The following is a 20,599-nucleotide window of genomic DNA, read 5'->3' on the forward strand; positions in this document are numbered from 1 at the left end:
TCTTGTTAGTTTTTATTTTCATGTGAAGCACTTTCCTTCCAGGGTTGTGAAAGTGCTAATAAACTTGATGCATCTATTTTCTGCCCCATGATGTAGCTTAATTAGAAGATTTGATCTCATTTAGATAAAAGAAATGACTTTGAACCTGGTTTGGTTGGGTGTACATGGGTTTCTTTACATACTCTGAGTTTTGGACCATGTATGTTGTGACAGAGCTGGATTACACGTGAGGCAAGGACTGCTGGGACTGGACTCTCCATCTCTGTAACACAAACCATCAATACTGCAGGTTTTCTCCTGGAAAAAATAAAAACAATAAACAATAATAATAAAAAAGTTAAGTTTAAGGAAATCTGTGGTTCCATCTTTTATAATTTGTGTTATTGTCAGTAAGTCTTCTGCTTTACAAAAGATGCATGACAATGTTGTCTTTAAAAATAAATGTATTGACAAGAAATGTGGTTAAATGGCTAATTAAACTTATAAACCCACAACAATGATTGTGACTGGATTATTTTTTTGATTATTTGGGATATATGAAACATTTGGCCAATATTCATGAAATTAAAGATCAACTCCAGATATTTTAAATGCAGTGTAGCTCACCAAAACATAAATGTGCATTAAGTTCACAATAAAACCTATAAAATCCTACGATAAAACAGCAAAATTCTGATTAGACTCCTCAAGGCCTGTAGTATTTCTGAAAGTCGTGTCTGATATCCAGGGATCAAGCAGAGTTCTGCTACATCCTCATATGATCAAAAACCACCCAACACAGACAGAAACAGAGTGTTTACACCTCAGGTGCTTTATGGATGCTACTGGTGTCACAGTTATGGGATTAAACCTGTCTCACCTTCAGGCTGCAGGTGACATCCGAGTCCAGGCTGCAGGTCTGACAGGCTCCATCGTACAGAGTCAGGATCTTAGCATTACTGAAGCTGTAGCCGTCGTTGGAAACCTGCCATCAGCACAAGCTGGATTACTGAGGCTCGCTGGGCAGAAGCATTAAAAACCAATTCAAACCTCTTCAGCATGAAAAGTTATGGAGTTGTGAAAAGTGCTCACCGGCTTTATTTTGTTTCGTGGATTTGGCAGATGTGTAATCCGTCTAATCGGATTTGCACCTATGAGATTGATTCTCTCTTGAGTTGAGGTGGGAAAAAAATTAATTTTTCCAAATAAGGTTAGCTGAGTCATTTTTGTCTGCTTTTAAATATTAGAGCACATAAACATATATATTTTTAAAGTTTTAATTAATAAAAGACGTTAATTTTGTATATTTTTGAGGAATAAAATCAGATGCAAACATGAATCACTAAAGAATAAATCCTATCTGAGACTAACTTTAATCTGCCAGCGAGCCAGCGGTCCATTTGTCCCTGCTGCCAGATCCACGCCTGCAGGATCGCGGCTGTCCTCCAGAGGGAGCTGGCACTCCAGAGCTGTCTCATTCAGCGAGGTGGTCGGGACAAACCGGGGCGCGTCCAGAAGCCACTCACCATCCTCAAACTCCACAAAAGATTCAAATCCAGGAGGTTCGGATTAAAAGACAAAACAAGAACAAAGTCTAAGAAGGTAAAGTTTAAAACAGTAGGAGTTTAAAAGGGCTCAAACCAGTGGTGGACCTAGGATTTGTCTGAACATGGGTCCATCATGGGGCCACAATATTTATATAGGGGCCATACATCCTACCACACAATACCCAGTCTTAAAGAATTTTCATCTAATTTTGTACAATAATTTTATAATTCATAGACAAAATTGACAAAATACAAACACACAAAGCCTTTGACAAACTCCAAGATCGTATTAATTTAAAAACCACAAATAACATCAGTTTAAAGTTTGTTTATGGGTGAAGTAAAACATCTAAGTTTGACTTATTAGCGCCGCTAGTGTTTGGACCTGGAATTGTATCACTAGCACACTTTAGAGTTGACATCACCACACAAATGCTGCTGGGTACAAACGCACAACAAACAAAACACATTTATTGATAGAGACACGCACCAAGGGCTTGAATGTCGATAAAAACACATCAACAAAAACAAATTTCAAACTTTTGTGCTTAAACAATTACTCCTGACTCTGTGCTCAGGTAATATTTGGTGAAAGTTATTTTTTTATTTACTCGTAGGTTATTATTTGTGTCACTATCTTTTACATACCACCCACCTCTGGTCAAAAATCATATTTATCCACGTTTGGACGTTCAGCTGAAACCCTTCGTTTACACCGCTGCCTCTACATAACTCCACATCTGACAGCGTTGCTAGGATCGGCTCGTCATTCCCAGACATGGGACCTTTCCAATCAGCAAATGATATGGAACAAATATACGTGATCTGCTCCACACTGTGAAAATCTGCTTTTCCACATAAATACTACCACTGCTTTGCATTGTCTGTCTTTAGCTCGGCTCGTTCCCTTTCCAGCTGTGTCATATTGTCGCTGACCTTACCCGATTTTGGAAAAGGGCTAAAAAGTGTCCCCTCTGACTTCCGATCTGGGTATCTAGAGTCCATTTACCACCTCCCCAACATCAATGCTTGGTTCCTTCCTGTTTCAACATCTTCAGGAGACGAAAATACAACTTTGTGATCATCTGAGCGACTCAGATCCATAGGCACCCATGCAAAATGCACACTTGCTTGTCTATGGCTACCTCCCAGAATGCATTGCAACATTATGGCACAATCTATGTTTAGCTACCGTAAAGGATGCTATTTGATCATCACACAAAGTACAAATAAGTGACTGGACAAGGGCACTTGAGGGGCCAATGCCTCCATGGCCCCACCCCTAGCACCACCAATGGGTCAAACATGGTAATTTAAAACAATCAAAAATAGCTCTACAGGGTGGGCCATTTATACGGATACACCTTAATAAATTGAGAATGGTTGGTGAAATTCCCAATAAGTTTGAGCACAAGTTTTCTTATTTATTAAAAATGAGATTTTTTTTCTTGTGCCAAAGCTCCAAGTCCTTAAAATAAAATATTTGTGCACATTTCTGTATCAGTACTTGTTATGAATAAAACGTTAGAGGTTTAAGGTCAAAGGTTAAACAGGATCAGGAGTAAATAACAATAACCTGTTAATTAAGTCACTTTCCTGCCAAAAATTATTTTTTTTATCTGTTTCTGCCATGAGTTTCAGCTTCTTGGCAGAGCTTTTGAAGACAACAGCACCAACAAATTAAACAGCTGTTAAAAAGTTTAGTTTCATTGAAAAAACACAGAGGAATTGGGAAAAAGCTACCTTTTCCTTAACAAACTCACACTTGAGCGTTCTGGAGACCATGAAGCTGTGACCAAAGACTCGGATGGTGGAGCAGTCTTCCACATGGATGTCACACAAACCGTCTTTCTCCAGTTTGGTGATCTCTGGAATCTGGTCTTCACAGCATCAGTAGAAAAAGAACAGCTAGAGTTGAGGATTCAGTCTGGATCCCAAATAAAAAATCTCTTTATGATTCTGTCATCATAACAAAACCAATGTGCGGTTCTGACACCTAGACGTGTGTGGACCTCCTAATACTGTGTGGGTGTAAGAAAATAAGATTTTCCTCCATTAAACTCTCTCTGTGTGTGTGTGTGTGTGTGTGTGTGTGTGTGTGTGTGTGTGTGTGTGTGTGTGTGTGTGTGTGTGTGTGTGTGTGTGTGTGTGTGTGTGTGTGTGTATGTGTGTGTGTGTTGGGTGTTTTACCCATCAGCACACTGCAGTCATACGACCCAAATCCCGGGAAGCAGACACAACCCCAGTCGGAGCATTGGCCATTCCCGCTGCACAGATTTGGACACCTAAGGATGTGCAGAGCATCTTGGTATTCCAGCTTCATCCCACCCTCCTCCACCAGCTTCCTCTCACACTCGTTTTCCAGCAGTGGTAATGTTCCACTCAGCCACAACGGCTCATCCTTCAGCTGCAGGTCGCTGACACACATCTGCATCGCTCGGCTGATTACGGACTCCTGCAGAAGGAGCCTGCAGCCCACAGCTATGCTGGAGTTGGCCACAGTCTGCTGGCACTGACCCCAGGCCTGTTCCTGGGTAAGGCTTGAAGGTGTGGGCCAAGTTGGCGAGACTTCTGGCTGAACTGCTTCTTTGTGGTCTTCTGGGAAAAAGTAGGAGAAGCTCTTCTGCTCTGACCAACTAAGACTTAGATGTACAGGGGTCTGCCTGTGCTGGGTTGAGGACGACATAGTCCTGGAAGAGCCTGGAATGTGACTACTTCCACCGTGAGAACTTTTGCTAGAGGGATCTGAAGCTATTTGCTGTCTTTGGTTTATTGTGGGCGGCTCCATGGAGCTGATGTACTCAGCTGTGACATCCAGGGTGGGAATGAAACTGGGAAAACTGATGACTCCAAAACTGGAGCAGGAGGAGTCGGAGGAGGTTTGCTGAGATGGGGTTCTGGGAAAGGAGACGGGAGGATTTACCCGACAGGTGCAGTAGTTGTGGGTTTCAGGTGTTTTCTCATGGGATGGAACAGAGTCAAACAGGCTGCTGCCGGGAGGGAGTCTGTCAAACACGAAAACACGGAAAACGTTTAAAATTCAAGGACAATGACGTTGTTTGTAGTGTTGGTAACATCTGCCGCAAACCACTGGGTAGCCACCTCGTCTAATCCACCTTAGCACCAACCTCCATTCAGAGATAAAAGCCTGATGCTCCTCCAGCTCAGTGCCCCCTGCTGTGTGGAAGTCATTGTCTGGCTGCCCATCGAAGGTCCCACACAGACCCTCGGTGTGGTTTCGGTCTGAACCGGGGGCCCTGAGGGATAGACTCATTCCCCAGTCGGACACATCAGCACGAATGGAGGCTCCAAAGGGGAATGTAACCTAAAAAGTGTTGGTTTAGTACACTATACACTCTAGAGAGAAGACATTCCAAAGACGACTTCAGAAACATATTAATGATCTCGACCGCCTTCACTCACAGTGACTTTGCGACCTTGGTAGGACTCGGTGATCCGAAGGCCGCTGTTAGTTGAGTCTCTGTTTTTCACCGAGAGCAGAGGTTTAGTCTCACCCATCTCCCCGTTGCACATGTCAAAGGAGATGATGTCATCACCGTTCCTGGCCGCAAAGCCGCACACACAGGAGGTGGCGCGCACCAAGCTGCCACATTCCCACTGACGAATGTGGACCTCAAATGTCCAAAAGCTGCTCTTATAGAGAACAAAGGTTCCTATGTGATTGTTCTCGTAGAGCCTGAGTGGACACAGATAAAGGTTCCTTAAATGTTTGTGTTTTCAAATCTGTTTTACTACAAAAAAAAAGCACAAAATCTTAACTTTATTTAGATCGTAAACTCCTAAAAGCCACGAAAACTCCAACAGGGTTAAAAACATCACTTTTTTATTGTTATGATAGTAAAAAAGAAGGATACAAGGTACCTGCCATCAAACGTGATGACGTGGGAATCAGTGAAGGAGTAGCAGTAAGCTGAGGGAACATCTTTAACTTTTATCTGGAAATAAGAGGTTTGTTTCATTTCTTCTCATTTCCAGTTAAATAAAATTGTAATGAAGTATGATAACCAAGTGGCTGGACACAAATTAAATAAAAGATGGTTTTAAAACTAAAGATTAAAAAAAGAGGACAAGAAAATAAAAAGAGAAGAGTAAAATATTGTTTATTAACCTGAAAAAGGTACCTGAACAGGTTCTGGTGAATAGCCACTCCACAGGAAGTTCTGTGTGATGATGGGTTTCACTGAGATGTGACTGGTTCTGTCATTGTCTCGGACAAAATCTGTGACGGGACTGAAGTGCACCAGAGCCTGGCTGCAAATCCCGTCCCTGCAGGGGCCCTGGGACAGATCCACCACACAGGAGGACAGAAACAGGTCTGCGTCCAACAGACCCTCATCTGCAGGAGGAAGGGTCGCTTCAACAACAGCAGAAGGATTCTTAGAACTTTTACCAAAATTTTAAAAGCTGTTGTTCATGTTTACACCACACAAGATGACCAAGACCATCTTAAAAATCAAGTCTAGTTTTAAGATTTTTTTAGAGTCATGCCCAAATGTAGGCACCCTTAAATATGAAACCGGACCAAATGTGAAGTTTGTTTGGTTGTTTATTTTCTTGGTCTTACCTGGACCACTAGAGATGAGCTCTAGCGATAAAATGCATTCGTCAGCAGAGGAGAAAGATCCATCTGGACACGGAACCGGAACCGAACTCTCAACAAGCATCTGGTACCATCTCCCATCCTCAGTTATGCCAGTCAGCTCTGGTTTTAACTGCAAAAACAATTATTTAAAATAATATCACGAAACAAGCTCATTATTATTTTATCTGCTAAAGGAATAGATAACTGGGATTGTCTGTTTTCATTTTTCTATGGAGGGGGAGGGGGTTTACCCTAACTCCAGCAAAAAATTCCGGACTTTCGACTGAAGCGCTGCGGACTTCTGGCCATTCCCAAAAGAAGCTGAAGCTGGAGCAATACATCTGAGAAAAAGAGAAATCTTGTTTTAAAAGATCCATCTTTGTACAAAATTATCTTCGGTGGGAAACATCTGTTAGTGATGCTGGTTCAAAGAAATAAACAAAGGAATTTTCTATTCTATTCTGTACCAATTATTTGTACATTTTTAGTCAATTATGTATCTGTAATTAGTTAAAAGCTTGAATTTAGCAAAGTACCAGAGGATGTACAATTTCATTTATATTTACCAGATCTTTTTCTTTTCAGAAAGACTGGAGGTGGTTTCAGGATGCAGAGCACATGAAGTTCCATAATAGGCTTAGGCGGCATTACCATATTACTGTAAATGTCATGATACTGCCATGAAAATAAATAAATAAATAAATAAATAAATAAACTACACATAGGGGACAAGGATAAAAAATATAGACAAAAAAGACTAATAAAAGTAATTTAATGTATAAAAAAGATGCATAGTTGAGTTTTCAGTTTTAATTAGTTTAAAATGTTTTGTCCAACTTTAGAGATGTTCCATAACGTTTGAGAACATGATGTCATCACGTGCGCCAAGAGAAAAACGGCAGCTCGCTCATCAGCTGACCTGCCTATAAACACAACACAACTTCTGCAGTTGGGAGTATTTCGGGTTCGAAGCAAACTTAATTAAAAGGAGAGCCGGTAAACACTGACGGGGTAATTAATGCAAACAAAAGATGACCGCGAGAGACACACGCCCCACAGCAGAGGAGCGAGCCGTAGCTGAAATAGCTGACTTCTGTCTTGGAGCCTGTTATTAAAAGAGATGACAATGTGCTTTTCTGGTGGAAAATAAGCTGCCAGCCTTCCCCAGATGCCGCGAATAGTCGCTAAGTAACCGGGTGTCTGTCACAGGCTCATCGAAGCGGGTTTTCAGCAATCGGAGGTTGGAGCCGGTAAAGATCAACATTCTTGTCTTTTCAGGTGAAACAAAACTTTTATAAGCTGCGTTTTTTTTATTATTACGTGTGTTATGTTGTTATTGTTTTGGTAATAGCATTTGTTATTCAGCTCCTGAACTGTGACGGTCCAAACTAACAGCTCGGTAATTGCACTTGAGGCTTACGTCATAATTTTTAAATTTGTCGCAGTAATACCATACACCTAGATAAAATGTGAAGGAAACTAGATTGTATTAAACATTGGATACCGCCCAAGCCTAATCCGTAAAGAACACTGTGTTAAAGGCTGAATTTGTGTGATGTGTCATGCGTGTTATCATAGACATAGTTAGTTCTGTTACATTGGTGCCCAACGTGGGGCACACACACTCTCATGCCACACCCAGTAGAAACTCTCAGTCAGTTGATGGCCGACATTGCACAGCTCCATCATGAATCCTCAGAGTGCTTGCCCCCAAAGACAAAAACGAAGGTCAACCGGTCAGCCTCCTGACCAACCTGACCTGGAAGGGGGCCTCTGACCTGGTAAGCTGGACTCTGGCCTGTCAGATGGCCTTTGACCGGGTCAAGCAGGCCCTCCTTACCGCTCCACTACTCTTCATGCCTGGCATCTCTCTCCCCTTTACCCAAAAACTAATAACTAGACCTACCATAAATCTGACCAGCACTTCATTATAAGTTCTTATTTTATTGCTTTAATCTTGGCGGATAAAATTGTAACCCTGACTATGTGTCTAAACTGATAAATCTGTGTGCCTGAATAAATAAATGGCATGTATTTGATATGGTGCCTTCTAAGTTTCTAAGGTGCTTTACAACACATCCAGTCATTTACCAAAACCAAACACATTCACACAGGTGGTGATGAGGTATATTGTATCCACAGTTTTTTTTAAAAATCAGGTTAAACCCAACAACCCAGATTCCCACCTTGTCCCCCAGTCTGAGATTGAAGCCGTCCAACTCTAATAAAGACGAGGTCTGGATGGTGGTCTCCTGTTTGAGCTCCTCCTTTTTGCCATCAGGTGAGAGGCGGGACCAGGTCATCACATGACCCAGAGAGGAGCTGTTGGAGCTGCTCTCAAAGCTGCACTTTAAGTAGACGGTGTTATCAATCATCTCCGAGACAATAGCTGGCACAGACGGAACGGGAGGCCGATTAGCTGATCAAGAGAAAATGGAGAGATTAAAATGAATAAAGTGGTTCTTTCATATTTGTCTATAAACCTACACTGATAACACTTTTCACACCGAAAGCAATCATTGGACCATCTGGTTGATGGTCTGGGTGAACCACCGCACTTCCCTGGGTCCTCCATTCATTTTGCACTCACGTATCGAGCAACAGCACACCGCTGATGTGAGAGGTTCTCCACTCAAAATGGTCAGAGAAGGAGAAACAGCCGGCTGCTACCACTTCAACTCTAGGACAAACTACCAGAGTCCCAAAAAGAAAAAGACCATTTGAAGTCCATTTGTTTGGACCTATAAAAGTCACGAGACTTTTCTGTCAACATGTTGGGGGTGTAGTCACTAGAATTGGCATTTAACCATTGTCTTCAGCGTATTTTATCAGTTGCAAACCTGTAAAATGTAATGTTTACTGTCCTTTCGTTTACTTGTGCAGCCTACAGCTCTACATGTGTTTACCTTGCTGAAATTTTTTATTTTTGCTGCTGTTTAGCTCTGTTTATTGAAACTAACAGATAAACAACAGTGGTCAACTGGCAGGTGCCAGCGTCTTGCCCTCCAGCCAGGGGCTAAGGGGAGGGGTGTGGATGTGTGACATCACGCTTCAAGGGGGAGGGGTGTGGATGTGTGACATCACGCTTCAAGGGGGAGGGGTGTGGATGTGTGACATCACGCTTCAAGGGGGAGGGGAGTGGATGTGTGACATCACGCTTCAAGGGGGAGGGGTGTGGTTGTGTGACATCACGCTTCAGGGGGGGTCTACAACAGCTTTAACTAATTAGTTCAAAACCTGCTTTTGAGTTGCTTAAACTCAAACTTTTCTTCCCATTGAGACATTTAAGAATTCATGGGTAGGTCCACAAGAGCATACGTACTTAAGACCTCAGAACTTTCAATGTTTTAAATGTAATAAAATATAAAGAAATTCATATAAATTAGCTTTTCTCACATCTTTAAAAACATGACTAACCTTTCACCGACTAATCTGCTCCACTCTGGGACAATCAAGGTTGAAGGAAACATTCAGGCTATTCTAATCACACACATATGTAGTTATCCTTCCATGCATGCTTCTCAAACTTGCCTTCGTATAAATCATAATCAACTGAATCGCCATAGCAATAAGGCTCAGTTTACACAGGAACACATGTTAAGCTAATTAAGAGAAGCAGAGAAAGAGGAACGCTGGTGCTCAAGTCCTCCGCCTGCTGATTGTTTTGGTTTTTGACCAAAATTATGGAAGCAAATGCAGCCGTAAAGATGGAGCAGGATCTTCACCTTTACACGTTCCACCGACCTTCACCTCGCCAGGACCACAAATCAGTGATGTTGAGGATAAAGTTTCAGGCATCTCTGAAAAACAAAGTCAGAGGAAGTTTTTACCTGTTTACCCCATTAGCTGAATCATTATTGCACACTGCTGAAAGGCAAAAAGCATCCAATAATGTTTTTAACTGTGTCTTTGTGGGTTTTATATCTACAACACTCCCATTCAAGATGGCCACTACGGCTAATCAGCCTAGGCACACACGAAAGGGCCAAACTTTTACAGCTACTGAGCTCATAGTTCAAGTGGTGGGAGCTGAGAGTCATTAACATAGTCTGAGAGCTACCCAATCATCGTGTGAGACCATGCATGACTTTATTTTCAAGATGTGACCAAAACAACCATAGTTTCATCATTTTTCAACATAAGATGATGTTACAGTTGATGCTATGACATGAAAGAAGGTGTGCAATGTGCAGTCCTAATATTACAACCTGACTTTTAAGTCAACAGCATAACACAGAGATGAGAGTTGAGGACATTTGATGCTAAAAACAGCAGTTGACGTTAAAACTTTCTCCAAATCACCACAAAGTGGTGATCCGCCTCAAGTTAGTCTAATCAAGCAAATGCAGAATGTTGCACCAGGATAAGAAACACAAGACCTTCACTTTTTCTGATTCTTAATCATATTGAAGAGAGTCGGGTCTAGAGGAAAACACATTCTGCAAAAAAAGTTGCACATTATTGCTTCATACTTTTGGTTGTAAATAGTCGTGGTTTTGCCACTAGAATTTCACCAGGATTTAGTCACATCCGGCCTCTGACGGCACTAGATTTACAATTACATACATCTGAGCATCACCTGGAGCAGTCACAAGTTGCTACAAAGGCATCTACTCTCCATTAATTTCAGTCAGTATCAGGTGGACAAGGAAAACAAAAATGATAATCTGCACCAAAATCTTGACCAGAAAAGCTTATTAGTGCCTCCAGAGCCAGAGCACCAATCCATGTCATGATCACTTTCTACCGAGGGACCACCGAAAGCAACCTGCCTAGCTGCATCACTGTGTGGTATGGCAGCTGCACCACATCCTGTTGGATGTCTCTGCAGCGAATAGCGAGAGCAGCTCATGAGGTCCTCCTATCCCTCTCTCCTGGAAATCTATCAAGCCCACCCACATGCTTCACACACTTCGAGCAGGGCATCAAGTGGTCAGGGGGCACAAACCAATCAGGTTTATGAAGAAAGAAAACTCCACGAAGCGCTCCATGCACTGAGCACTGTAAGTGACATCCAACCCAAGTGGGCGGATAGATAAAAAAACAAACAAGTCATATTTACTGCTTTGCTGTTTGCCACACCATTTCACTTCCCTGCACGTCTTGCACATTGTTCAGTTTTGACAATAAGAAAATATGTTATTTAAAAAACATAAATAATCAAAATGATTTATTGTTTTTTATGTTCATGTCTAGTCATTTGTACAGAAAAAAAATCGTGAAAAATATCCTCACTAGAAACAAACAGGAGGCAAATAATGAGATAATGAGAAAATAAAAATAATAAGATAATGTTAATGTAAGGTAATAATATTTACATATTTATTCTAACTTTCTGCATTTTTTAACTTTTGCTGTTATTCTTGTTACTCAGTAAAGTTCAGTAGCTTCATGATTCAAAAGGATCAGTGGACTAAATTATGCTTTATAAGCTGTTGACCCTCTAGTTAAAGGGTTAAATAACATCCTGAAACTTTCACTCATTGATGTTTCTAATTTCAATGATTATCTCCTGTTATGAACACGCATGAATAGATATCTGATCCTCCAGTCTGGAGTTTACCAATAAAATAACAGAACTGAATGTTTCAGCAACATAAAACACTGAATAACACAATACAACTAAATGAGAATACAATAAATAAAATATTAGAGCAAAAAAAAAAAAGTATTGATAACCCTCTTGATGCGTTATGTGGGTTTTAAAATACCAAAATATACAATTTACAAATTTTGAGAACCTTACCAACAACTTCAAAAGCTCTCTAACAGAACAGCGGTTCTCTAACAGAACAGAACAAATCTTCAGATGATCAAAATAATCCTCTCAGGACCTTGTTTCTTGGCGCAACCGATAAAACATTCTGCACATACCCACCTTGTGCACAATAGCCCATGCATCCCTTAGTGGGCTGCAGCAGGTAAACGTAAAATTCCCCACAGTTCCGGACGGTGACTGGGATACGAAACATGCAGCAGTCTTTGCTGCTGCTCTGAAAGCTCTGCCAGGTAGCACAGGCTGTCAGCTGCCGGACCTCCAGCGGCGCTGGCAGTGACTCTCCATTGCCCAGAGACAGCCACACTGGAGCTTGAGTCCCACAGTGGTTCACCTGAGTGAAACAAGTGAGGGGACATTATTTAGTTAGTGAATAAAGTTATATATTTTCCCCTATGTAGCAATTAAAATATATTAATTATGACCAATAAGATGTGATGATTCCATATAAATATGAAATATCAATCTGATTGATCTTTGAATATTTAATCAGAAGATTTTAGGGTTCTTTGCTTCTTTAGGGACCATAAACACACTTCGTTGTAATTCAGAAAGAGTCAAGTATATAGTTTATAAAATGAATTTAAATATTTTTCCTAAACTAATAATTTATACATGACAAGATTTGAATAATGAGATGTGGTGTGGTGGACTCGCGTGTGATGGAAGCTAGATGTTGTAGCAACCGTTCTTTGTTTCTGAGAAAAATTGTGAAATCTAGGTGTAAAAGAAGTTGTTGTTTGTTATAAACTACGGAGTTGTTTATTTAAAACAGCATCAGACGCAATCTGTCATGCCAAGTCTATGCACCCTTCGTGTGGAGGTTCTCGTTTAATCCGGGGGGTCGACGGTCACTGCCGGTGGAGTGAACCTCTAATATCAGGAACCCGTCGATAGCTCCGATAGGACCCGTCCAGTCTGTGATCCCTCGAGGTGAAGGCATGAAGCTGGAATGCTTATTTGCATCTAAGGTTGATGTTTGCTTGGCTCTTAGAAGAGCTGGTTGTCTGGTATCAGCCGCAGTGTTGCAGAGAGGCTTTGACAGGAGGTCAAAGGAGAAGATGGTTTCAAAAATGCTTCTTTCCCGAGTTGGCCGGTTCGAAGGTCAGCGAGAAAACCGAGAAAAAGTCATTCTACTTTGTTATGAGTTCTGGCCAAGTTTGGCCAGTCAGAATTTGACACGTTTCTAAATATTTTAGGGCTGAAATGATTCCTCGAGTACCTCGAATATTTTAAGTAGAAAAAAGCCTCGAGTCAAATTCTCTGCCTCGAGGATTCATTTAATTCATGTGTAACGTGATGAAGGAGCCATTTCTACCCTCTAACAGCAGTTTCCTTTTGACACAGCGCCAGAGTGGATGAAACAGCTCCAAGGTCATGCATTCGCTTCTAAACTGTTTACGTTCCAGCAATGAAGACAGAAGAACGAAGAATGAACTCTTTTCTTTTAATTAATCAAAGAACTCTATTTTAATAAGCTAACTCATCAAAGTGTTAGTCAATAATAAGATGTGACCGACCTGTGAAATTAAAATATTAATTACTTTATTATGATCTCAGAAATGAAGTACTGTGACTTTAAGGATTCCAACGGACAAGACATAACACATTTTTTAACTGATCCAATCGGAACTTTACAGATCTGACAGAGACGTGCTTCTGGCGGTGTTTGGTAATTTTCATTCGACAATAAACCATAACATCCAAGGTATAAAATTACGTCACGTCAGCTCTAAAGCCAGTTCAAAGCGTTCCAGAGAAAGTGACTGAGTGGCCAATCATGACCTTTTACTCTTTAACCGAAAGAACCACGACAAGCTGAAAAATCCAGTCGCTATAACAACCAGCGGCGACATCAGTTCCTTTCAGAATAAAAGCTCCACCGACCCAGGCTTGGGTCTGAACAGACGCCAATAAAAGTGTCGTGTGCCAGAGGTAACTCAAGACGGGTCTGGTCGGAACCGCGGCTTCTTCTACCAGCTCGGTTTCCAAAGAGGGTCCGCTGGACCTTGGCATTCCTGATCTACCAGAGGACTTCCACAAGGCAGGTAGATGCGACTTGATGGTGTCTCATGCTGTTTCTGAAACTAACCCAAGCTTATTTCAAACCAACATCTTCAGTTCTCGTCAGAACTAATCGCTTCTTCGGATTTGCGGGTTCTGATTTACATGACACGTCATCCATTCACCGCCTCATCCATTTTTAGCTACACTATACACTTAGTTCTGAAGTCAGCCTAGTTTAATTTGTTAGTAACAAAATTCTTCACTTTTAAACTCGACTCTCTCTATTCTGTTGTCTCTGAGTGAATACATAACGGTTACATAATCTCTGCATTAAAAAGATCCCATCTTCTGGTTTAAATAAACCCCGATCCGTAAGGCGGATTTCATATTTCCTATCCCATGCCTTACGGCTCATTGAATAAAATGTAAGAACCTCTCATTTCCCTTACACATGTTTAATTAAATCATGGCTTTGCAATCGCCCGGGGTCATGTTTCACCCGGACCGAAATAAGTGACGCACATACACACTGCACTGAAAGCACACGCGAGTAGCGAATATAAATTAACTTTCTCTTAAACCATGGCGGACAACGTGGACCCCGGTGGAGTGCGAAAAAGACAGTATCAAATGTGTGGGACCATTTTTCACGTCGTAAGGCGGAAAACGTAGTCCGGTGTAAATACTGTAAAATGGATTTAGCCAACCACAACACCACATCCTCGATGCTGCAGCACCTGTAAATGTCACTTCTGCAAGCGGACTCGGAGGTCCGCTATACATTTTGTGGACACTGTGCGACTTTTTCGTTTGTAGCACTCAGTTTCCGCTCACATTGTGCTTCTGGTAGCAACACGTCGGACCTAAAATTGTGCTAAAAATAGCGGTTTTTACACAACACATCAGACTTTTTATTGTGTTGTTATTGATGTCTGTTGTCCCTCGGGATTGCTGCAGGAGGACACAGGTATTTATGAGAGTGGCGGACGAAAATGAAAGAAAGTAAATAAATATTTTGTGATCAGTATAATTTGACATAACCATGGCAAAACATGCTTTCGACAATCCTTGTTATTGTGTGTGAAAAAAGTGTAGAAATTAAAATGGACATGTGTTAATAGAGAAATAGCTGGCGAGCCATGTTTGCGCATGCGCCGTGAGCGGTTCTGTGCTGTTTGGGCCGCAGCCGCTCGCAGCGCTACTTAATCAGTTATCGTCCTTGTTTTTGTCTGGCTTGCCGGGCTAGTAGATTCTCGCATGAGGGGAAAGTCGGCTCAGGTTGTTTACTTATTTTTTGTACAGGCATTTGTTTATTGTGAAGTAAAGTTGAAGTGCTGAAGTTTTGAAAATTTAATTTAGAATAAAACTTGAAGAATAACTGGCAACTGCTTGCTCAATTTAAGAGGTCTTTCATATTTTATAACATGCTATTTGATATAATGATTTACAAACACAAAAGGGTAACTTATTAGAGTACTTGATTAATTGATAAAAGATTCGATAGAGTACTCGATTACAAAAATATTCGATAGCTGCAGCCCTAAAATATTTACCAACATCTCTCAGAAAGCCACGCCTTCTTGCAGATACAAAGATGTTTTTAACACTGTGAATGAGAATGTCTTAACACTCCTATGTGAGCTGCATATTAACCTTAATCTGTATTTTATTGTCATGTGTATGAGTGTAAACAATGATTAACTTGTTAAATCAAACACATACAGATTTGTGAAATAAATGGATCATTGTAAGAACAATATTCATTTCAAATTCATTGATTTAAGTACAGATTTTTCAAACATTTGATTTAAACATCTTGTTCATTCATCACAAATGATAATTTAACTTATAACTGTAAAATCATGGAGTCTTCACTTATTCAGAGTGAAGAATGTTGTCTGGCTTCTAAGCAGAGATTGTAGGACCTTGGGACAGTGTCTATTTTAATGTTTTGTTTTCATGGAATGTCAACACATGCTAAGCAGAACCTTCTGGATTTAGAAGGCCGCATAGAAAGTGGATTTTTGCCTGTAGATGAAAGGTTATTATGTTGGTTAATGTGTAGGTGAAAATTGACCCTTTTGGTACGTTACACCTAAAATTGTAACAAATAAAATAATCCAGCCTAATTTTAGGCTTCTGATAGAAAATATACAGTTAAACTCTGGGATTAGAAAAATCTGACAGATTTACATCACACTGTCAGCTAACGTCCACGGACTCACGCAATATGACTCACGACGGGGAAGGCTGTTGTTGGTTTAGCATCCAGGAAACAGCAGAGAACATCTCAACTAGTAGAATCTAACTGTTAGCATTAGCATCTCCACCATATAGCAGAACTCCTTCAGGCTTGTATTATTTGTGGAGAGAAAACATCAACGATGCAAAGCAAATGGAGTCGTGTTTTGGGTGTTTTATAGTAGGGAGCCCTTACTACACTTATTATGGTAGTGTGCTTCCAGCATCAGAAGATGTGTTGTTGTTTGCCATCTTGCTGTTAGCGTGCTGCTATAGTTCTGAATGACTCATTAAAGGAAGTAAAACGCCACGATAGACTCATTATTCACACACACACACACACACACACACACACACACACACACACACACACACACACACACACACACGCACACACACACACACACACACGCACAAATTTCACTGTAATACTGAGTTGTTGGTAATTGAAAAAGTAGCTTAAGATGTTTTTGGAGCTGACTATTTGCTTTTAATTCACCATTAGCATTTGATAGCTCAACGTTAGCCTCTAGCATGTTTCACTTGATATTAGAGTTTAAAAAAAGGTGCTGTGGCTTCTTAGGGACACAAGAAAAAACTTCTGGGCCGCTCCTGTTTACTGGTTTAATTTCTTTGGAGCTTTGCCTGCTGGTGTCAAATTGCAAATGCTGGCACTGCAGCGTTAGCTCGGCACAGATTCAACAACCTCACAAACTCACTCATTGTAAACAGTAACGATGCCCCCCTTTATTTTTTGTTTATTTTTTTAAAGGAAAATAACATCCAACCAGCCACCCACTTGAGAATCAAATTTGTTTCAATGTAACCTTCCTTTCAACATGATTGAGACATTAGATTATTTAGTGACTATTTCATTGTAAAATTCTTACATATTGCCCCTTTAACCCTTATATAACCCTTGAATTTTCTAACATTTTTGTCATTTGAGCACAAAAAAAATGCACTAAGGTCATATAAGGGTAAAGGTTTACGGTGATCTGCCAGAGGACTTTGCAGCTTCACAGCAGAATGCCTAAAAGAACCCTGACCTATGAACTTGGCAATTGCTGAATGGGACATAATGGTGAGTCTGTGGTTTCTGGGTCTGCAGCATGGGGTGTGTATGTGTGTATGTGTGTGTGTGTGTGTGTGTGGGGGGGGGGGGGGTGATTTCAGCATCTAGTTGTACAAATAGCTAAAAAATCATTGACATCTCGTCTCTCGTCTCGTCTTCCTCCGCTTATCCGGGTCCGGGTCGCGGGGGCAGCATCCCAACTAGGGAGCTCCAGGCCGTCCTCTCCCCGGCCTTGTCCACCAGCTCCTCCGGCAGGACCCCAAGGCGTTCCCGGACCAGATTGGAGATGTAACTTCTCCAGCGTGTCCTGGGTCGACCCGGGGGCCTTCTGCCGGCAGGACATGCCCGAAACACCTCCCCAGGGAGGCGTCCAGGAGGCATCCTGACCAGATGCCCAAACCACCTCAACTGGCTCCTTTCGATCCGGAGGAGCAGCGGTTCTACTCCGAGTCCCTCCCGAATGTCCGAGCTCCTCACCCTATCTCTAAGGCTGAGCCCGGCCACCCTACGGAGGAAACTCATTTCGGCCGCTTGTATCCGCGATCTCGTTCTTTCGGTCATTACCCAAAGCTCATGACCATAGGTGAGGATTGGGACGTAGATCGACCGATAAATCGAGAGCCTGGCTTTCTGGCTCAGCTCCCTCTTCCCCACGACAGATCGGCTCAGCGTCCGCATCACTGCAGACGCCGAACCAATCCGCCTGTCGATCTCCCGATCCCTCCTACCCTCACTCGTGAACAAGACCCCGAGATACTTAAACTCCTCCACTTGAGGTAGGACCTCTCCCCCGACCCGGAGGTGGCAAGCCACCCTTTTCCGGTCGAGAACCATGGTCTCAGATTTGGAGGTGCTGATCCTCATCCCAGCCGCTTCACATTCGGCCGCGAACCTACCCAGCAAGAGCTGAAGGTCAGAGCTGGATGAAGCTAGGAGGACCACATCATCCGCAAAAAGCAGAGACGAGATTCTCCTGCCACCAAACTCGACACACTCAACACCACGGCTGCGTCTAGAAATTCTGTCCATAAATGTGATGAACAGAACCGGTGACAAAGGGCAGCCCTGGCGGAGTCCAACCCTCACTGGGAACAGGTCCGACTTACTACCGGCTATGCGGACCAAACTCACGCTCCTCTGGTAAAGGGACTGAATGGCCCTTAACAGAAAGCCACCCACCCCATACTCCTGGAGCGTCCCCCACAGGGTGCCCCTGGGGACACGGTCATAAGCCTTCTCCAAATCCACAAAGCACATGTGGATTGGTTGGGCAAACTCCCATGCCCCCTCCATCACCCTTGCAAGGGTATAGAGCTGGTCCACAGTTCCACGGCCAGGACGAAAACCACATTGCTCCTCCTCTATCTGAGATTCAACTATCGATCGGACCCTCCTCTCCAGTACCTTGGAGTAGACCTTTCCAGGGAGGCTGAGGAGTGTGATCCCCCTATAGTTGGAACACACCCTCAGGTCACCCTTCTTAAAGATGGGGACCACCACCCCGGTCTGCCACTCCCTAGGAACTGCCCCCGATGACCACGCAATGTTGTAGAGACGTGTCAACCATGACAGCCCTACAACATCCATAGCCTTGAGATACCCAGGACGAACCTCATCCGCCCCCGGGGCTCCGCCGCTGTGTAGTTGTTTGACTACCTCAGCAACTTCTGCCCCCGAGATCGGACAGTCCATCCCCAGGCCTCCCAGCTCTAGTTCCTCCTCGGAATGCGCATTGGTGGGATTGAGGAGCTCCTCAAAGTATTCCTTCCACCGTCCGACTATAGCCTCAGTTGACGTCAGCAGCTCCCCATCCCCACTGTAAACAGTGTGAGCGAGTTGCTGCCTTCCTCTCCTGAGGCGCCGGACAGTTTGCCAGAACCTCTTTGGAGCCGATCGATAGTCTTTCTCCATGGCCTCACCAAACTCCTCCCACGCCCGAGATTTTGCCTCGGCAACTGCCACTGCTGCACCCCGCTTGGCTATCCGGTACCTGTCTGCTGCCTCCGGAGACCCACAGACCAGCCACGCCCTGTAGGCCTCCTTCTTCAGCCTGACGGCTCCCCGAACCTCTGGTGTCCACCAGCGGGTACGGGGGTTGCCACCACGACTGGCACCGGCCACCTTACGACCACAGCTAGCAACAGCCGCCTCGACAATCGCAGAGTGGAACAAGGCCCACTCGGACTCAATGTCCCCCACTGCTCTCGGGACGTGGTCAAAGCTCTGCCGGAGGTGGGAGTTGAAGACCGTCTTGACAGGTTCTTCTGCCAGGCGTTCCCAGCAGACCCTCACTATGCGTTTGGGTCTGCCAGGTCTACGCGGCATGTTCCCTTGCCATCTGATCCAACTCACCACCAGGTGGTGATCAGTTGACAGCTCCGCCCCTCTCTTCACTCGGGTGTCCAAAACATACGGTCGCAGGTCAGATGATACGACTACAAAATCTATCATCGACCTGTGACCTAGGCTGCCCTGGTACCAAGTGTACCGGTGGGCATCCTTATGTTCGAACATGGTGTTCGTTATGGCCAAACTGCGGCTTGCACAGAAGTCCAATAACAAAACACCGCTCGAGTTCTGATCAGGTGGGCCGTTCCTCCCAATCACACCCCTCCAGGTCAAGCTGTCATTGCCCACGTGAGCATTGAAGTCCCCCAGCAGGACAATGGAGTCCCCTGATGGAGCACTATCTAGCACTCGTCCCAGGGACTCCAAAAAGGGTGGGTACTCTGAACTGATATTTGGCCCATACGCACAAACAACAGTCAGGACCCGTTCCCCGACCCGAAGGCGCAAGGAAGCTACCCTCTTGTCCCCCGGGGTAAACCCCAACACACAGGCAGAGAGTCTCGGGGCTAACAAAAAGCCAACCCCAGCCCTCCGCCTCTCACCCGGAGCAACTCCAGCAAAGTAGAGTGTCCAACCCCTCTCCAGGTCTCGGGTTCCAGAGCCAATGCAATGTGTCGAGGTGAGTCCGACTATATCTAGCCGGTACCGCTCAACCTCTGCCACAAGCTCCGGCTCCTTCCCCGCCAGCGAGGTGACGTTCCATGTCCCAAAAACTAGTTTCCTTGTCCGGGGATTGGACCGCCAAGGCTCCCGCCTTGGTCTGCCACCCGATTCACATTGCACCGGACCCTTCATGTTCCTCCTGCGGGTGGTGGGTCCACAGTTGGACGAGCCCATGTATCCGGTTCGGGCTGGGCCCGGCCGGGCCCCATGGGCGAAAGCCCGGCCACCAGGCGCTCGCTCACGGGCCCCAACCCCAGGCCTGGCTCCAGGGTGGGACCCCGGTAACCCTCCGGGCCGGGTACTCCGACTCTTCGTTTTCACCGCCATGAAAGATCCTTCGAACCGTTCTTTGTCTCACC

General features: G+C 43.7%; 1 protein-coding gene across 1 annotated transcript in view; it reads right to left on the bottom strand.

Moving 5' to 3' along the window:
* vwde (von Willebrand factor D and EGF domains) overlaps positions 1–20,599 on the bottom strand; it is a 35,709-nt gene that overhangs the window by 13,909 nt on the left and 1,201 nt on the right. The window contains 14 exon segments of the mRNA XM_070551931.1: positions 183–297; positions 860–964; positions 1,351–1,515; positions 3,270–3,406; positions 3,717–4,531; positions 4,655–4,851; positions 4,950–5,223; positions 5,409–5,482; positions 5,669–5,883; positions 6,112–6,259; positions 6,381–6,470; positions 8,316–8,548; positions 9,855–9,929; positions 12,008–12,239. Coding sequence (XP_070408032.1) covers positions 183–297; positions 860–964; positions 1,351–1,515; positions 3,270–3,406; positions 3,717–4,531; positions 4,655–4,851; positions 4,950–5,223; positions 5,409–5,482; positions 5,669–5,883; positions 6,112–6,259; positions 6,381–6,470; positions 8,316–8,548; positions 9,855–9,929; positions 12,008–12,239 — 2,875 coding nt within the window.

Source organism: Nothobranchius furzeri, chromosome 5, assembly GCF_043380555.1.
Source record: "Nothobranchius furzeri strain GRZ-AD chromosome 5, NfurGRZ-RIMD1, whole genome shotgun sequence".
Taxonomy (NCBI): Eukaryota; Metazoa; Chordata; class Actinopteri; order Cyprinodontiformes; family Nothobranchiidae; genus Nothobranchius; species Nothobranchius furzeri.